Source organism: Solanum verrucosum, unplaced genomic scaffold, assembly GCF_900185275.1.
Source record: "Solanum verrucosum unplaced genomic scaffold, falcon-dt-bn FXZP01000185.1, whole genome shotgun sequence".
NCBI classification, from domain to species: domain Eukaryota; kingdom Viridiplantae; phylum Streptophyta; class Magnoliopsida; order Solanales; family Solanaceae; genus Solanum; species Solanum verrucosum.
The window spans coordinates 940689-945717 of NW_026020228.1; the positions used below are offsets into that span (position 1 = coordinate 940689).

General features: G+C 38.0%; 1 protein-coding gene across 1 annotated transcript; it reads left to right on the forward strand.

Annotated features, from left to right (window-relative positions):
• Positions 1 to 3468: 3468 nt before the first annotated feature.
• On the forward strand, positions 3469 to 4302 carry LOC125831914 (uncharacterized). Its single transcript, XM_049511037.1, has 2 exons — positions 3469 to 3944; positions 3996 to 4302. Exons 1-2 carry the CDS (start codon positions 3469 to 3471, stop codon positions 4300 to 4302), a joined length of 783 nt encoding a protein of 260 aa, XP_049366994.1.
• The last annotated feature ends 727 nt before the right edge of the window (positions 4303 to 5029 follow it).

A 5029-nucleotide genomic window follows, 5' to 3' on the forward strand; every position in this document is an offset into this window, starting at 1 on the left:
AAATTCTCTCTCTAGAACTCCATGGAAGACATTGATGAAGCTTCAAGCTAGGGGATGGGTTCCTACTGATTTGTTTTCAAATTCCTAAGGAAATTAATCACAAAGCTATGGGGATTTTATCTTTGATTCTCCTTTCAATCAAAGAGCCAAATCAAGGTGATTTCAATGTTTTTTCAAAAACACTAAAAACCCCAATTTCAATTCTAAGCTTGGGTTCTTGCATGAAATTATTTCCAATGATGATTTATGTTAATATTGATTGTTTTAATATCAAAAACTTTATGAACCCTTGCATATCTTGAAATCCTAATTTTTGGGACTAAAGTGGGTTTATTGATTATGCGCTAATAATGTGATATTAATGTGTCGATTGTTATGGGCTATTGATTTATGTATTGTTCTATATTGAATTATGAGGAATTGATGGTGAATTGTATTATATTGGATGTTGGCCTTGAATGGGAAATTGTGACCTAGGGCTTATGATGATGCTAAAGTTCTGAATAGATTATTGATTCTAGTATTCGATATATATATATATACATACATATATATATATATATATATATGTTTTAGATGTTAGAATTGTGAGGTTTGATCCCTTTGAAAGTGGGGAGGTGTTTACTTTATAAGCATGTAATGATCATGGCCATGTAGGCAAAGTTGGATGATTGTTGTTTTGAATAATGTTGATTATGTGAAGGTAATGTGATATGATGTGAATTTGTGTATGGTCTAAAAGTATGAAAGGTGACCTTGTGTAGAGACTTTATGTGTTATGCTTGGTTGTTGTCTTCTTTGAATGACTTATAATGAAGGTGAGGTTAGGATAGACTATGTTTACCTACTCTCACACCTAGTGAAGAATGAATGAAAAGAATGAAAGAATGTGAGAATGAATAAAAAGAATGGGAGTTAATGCGAATGAATTAAAGTTGGGTCTATTGTAAGGATAGTCCCATAAAGGACTCTTTTAAATGAATGGGGTTCCTAGATGAAAGGTTTTCTCATCTTTGAATCCAAGATCCTCCTAAATGAGTGAATGTTGGGTTAGGATGGGTACTCCTTCGTGAGTTGAGATGAGAGTACTTAGTAGCAATCCTTATCCCTTAATGAATGAATATGGGCTAGGATTGGTACTCCTTCGTGAGTTGAGATGAGGGTACTTAGTAGCAATCCTTATCCCTTAATGAATAAATGTAGGCTAGGATGGGTACTCCTTCGTGAGTTGAGATGAGAGTACTTAGTAGCAATACTTATCCCTTAATGAATGAATGTGGGCTAGGATGGGTACACGTTCGTGAGTTGAGATGAGAGTACTTAGTAGCAATCCTTATCCCCAAATGAATGTCTAACTCCGTGGGGGAGTAATGTCTAGCACCGAGAGGATATGAAGATGGGTGGATACTTCTTCGTTAGTTAAGATGTGAGTATTTAGTAGCAACCCTTAAGATGGGTGCTCCTTCGTGAGTTGAGATGTGAGTACTTAGAAGCAATCATTTTATCCCTTAACTATGTGCCCACATAGGACTAGCTAGTGGTCTCTACCACTTAAAGGCTAAAAGAAAGTATGGATCCCTCATCCGGTAAAGGTACAACTGGGATTCCATGTCAAGCTCTATGGTCTATGTCGGTTAAGGCTCTTCCCCCACATTAATGAATGAATGAACTAAGGTCTCTTAAGGGTGTACTACTTAAGATAGGTGGTGGAATGGGACATCATCTAGACATTACACAAGTAGACATTTAAGGGAGATCTTGGTGTGTCTTAGTAATGATAATGAATGAATGAGTCTCTTTGGGCTAATTAATGAAAGCGTTGGTCTTTGAGCATGCTAATGTGAAAGTGAGTCATAATGAATTGAATGTAATTGCCTATGTTGAATTGAATATATGTGATGATCTTATGTCTTTAGTGAATGAAGTTGTCTATATGCATTAAGTTGAATCAACGATTTATGTTGAGATGTGAATGGAGCTTATCTTGTGTAGCCTTAAGGATCACTTGGGGTGGTATGGAGAGGTTGTATGGGCTGCCCCACCATGTCTTACTTAGGTGAGTCTTGGGATGACATTTGATGAGTGTTCTAGTTTTATGAAGTGACTCGTTGGCTTATGTGCTTATATGTCTTATGTGATTAATTGGTGAAGGTTGAGGTATGCATGGTAAGTGCACTTTATGTGTCCTTAAGATGGTGCCTTAGTGTGGGTGATTGTATGGGACGTTGCCCATACATTGCACAAAGGTGTTGCTTAAGGGTCACTTAAGGTGGAGATCCAAGGAAAGAAGGTAAAGGTAAATGGGTTATGTATGTTTATGAGGTATTGCGAAGCATATGACTTTTGTGTTGTTAGTTGTGATTCGTAAGAGCCTATTATGTTAATGTTCATGAGATTTTATCAAAATGGCATGAAAGCGTAACTTCCAAACAAGTGTCATTTTTAGCAAGTTTTGCATATCCTCATACTTAGTACGTGTGTTGTACTAACCCCTTTCTTCTATTTTACTACAAGTGTAGGTTGTGGTAATTAGGAGGAGATTGTGCTTTGGAGTTTCTTGGATTGCTTCACTCTTCCAAGTCTTTGGTATGTCCTCAAGATTTGAGGACTATGTTTAGAAGTTTCTTAGTCATTGTAATAGACACTTAAATTTCATTTCATTTGTAAAGGGCCGTGTCCCTTAGTGCGTTTTAAGTTCTTTTCTAAGATTGGCTAAAGAGACTTAGTAGTTCCTCTTGCGTATTGATGTTTTCAAATGTTGTTGACTCTTGAAGTCTTGTGGTTTTATTGAATAAAAGTTTTAAATTCTTAGTAATTTTTATGATCTATACAATGAATGAATGTTAAGGCTTGTATAAGACCTCTGAGAGGTCGAATACGCATGTAACGGCTAGGGGGTGCTCTCGGGTCGTTATAAACTTGGTATCATAGCATAAGGTCTTAAAGATTACTTTTAGGTTCAAAGTCTCGAAAGCCACATCTAGTAGAGTCTTGTTCATCGGTGTGAGTCGTGACACATCTATGAGCGAGAGGCTATAGGACGATAGAAGTTTCACTTTCTTTCATAGTTTGGTCTATAAGTGTCCTTTTCCTAATCCGTCTCTTGTGTTTATAGGATATGAATATGATGGCTAACCAGAGGAGAGCGGAAGAGGAGATCGATGATGGGGAGTTCCTCCCCCAAGGAGTACAAGGTGGCCAAGCTCCTTTAGGTGGGCAAGAGAATGTGGTTCCGGTGGTTCCCCGGATATGACTAATAGGGAGATTATTGAGGTTTTTCTCTCCCTGACCCGTGCCATGACTACTCAAGCAAATAGAGATGTGAGGCCTAGGGTGAATGCTATTGAGAGTACTGTGGCCTCAAAGTTAAGGGATTTCACAAGGATGAACCCTCTTACCTTCTTTGGTTCTAATGTGGATGAGGACCCATAAAACTTTATAGATGAGGTGTTAAAGATTGTGGATGCAATGGGAGTGACTCCTAGGGAGAAGGTGGAGTTGGCTTCCTACCAACTCAAGGATGTAACTCAAGTGTGGTTTGAGCAATGGAGGGATGAGAGACCCATAGGGGCTGACCCAATAGATTGGGGAGTGTTTAAGACGACCTTTCCTGATAGGTTTTTCCCCTTAGAGTTGAGGGAGCAAAAGTTGGTTGAGTTCATGAACCTACGTCAAAAGAATATGAGTGTGAAGGAATACTCTCTCAATTTTACCCAACTCTCTAAGTATGCTCCTACCTTGGTAGCAAATTCTAGGGCTAGAATGAATAAGTTTGTGATGGGGGTTTCCGTTTTGGTTGAAGAAGAGTGTCGTACGACTATGCTCCATCATGATATGGATATCTCTAGGCTTATGGTTTATGCTCAACAACTTGAGGAGACGAAGCTTAGAAAGATGAATAGAGATAAGAAGAGGGCTAGGCCGGATGAACAAAACCAATCTAGGTGTAGGAAGAGGTTCTATAACCAAGATTCTTCAATGGTCAACAATGATAGGGTGTCTAACCCTAAACCTCAAAGAGGGAATGGAGGTGGTTCTACTTTTGAGAGGCCTAGGTGTGCTACTTATGGAAAGCAACATTTGGGCAAGTGTCTTGCTGGTACGGATGGATGCTTTGGATATGGGAGTAAGGGTCATAAGATGAGAGATTGCCCTACATTTAAGGCAAAAGGGAAAGAGACCAATCAAGTTGATCATGATGGCCCGGATCCAAATGCTCCTAAGAGGAACCGTTTCTATATGCTTCAAGCTAACAAGGATAAGGGTACAAATGAAGGTAAGTCAATTTTCTTTGTTGTTTGATGATAACCTTAGATGGGTTTACCCCAAGTGGGATGATGAGTTGAGTAGTAAGGTTGTTGATATCCAATTTTTCCTTCTATTCTAATTCAAGCTTGAAACAAAGAGTTCTTAGTAGCTTGTTTCATGTTGGAGTCTTATGTGAATTGAGTTTCCATATTCTCCTTATCATGTGCATATTTTAGCTGAATTCTTGTTTAAATAAATAAATGAGTTTTCATGATTATGTCCCTCATGATTTATATGCATTTATGAAGAATTGTTTAAATTGCTCCATGAGATACCTAGTTGAGCATGCCTTGATGTGATCTTGATGTTGCATGATTATGCTTTCGAGAGAAATTGTATGGTGAGCCTATAAATGTTGTAATGAGCATGATATGCTATGGAGAAGGAAGTTCCTCCAAAGAAATGAGAAGTGGTAAAGTTTTGTGCATATTGAGTGGCAGATGTTTTTCCTACTTCCTTGAATTTCATTAAAGTATTGTTGTAATGCTTTTTATGTGGAGTTGATGTTTCCTCATTGATATGTGATGTAATAATGATATTACGTGCTTGCTGTGAGCTGCTAGTTGGGTCATTAAGTCCTCGTAAGTGTTTTAAGTGTCATTCGAGGACGAATGTTCCCAAGTGGGGGATATTGTAATGCCCCTCAAAATGAAGTAGGATAAAGTAGAGCCTCACATGGATTTTATGAATTAATAACTTGTTAAAATAATGAAGAATAGCC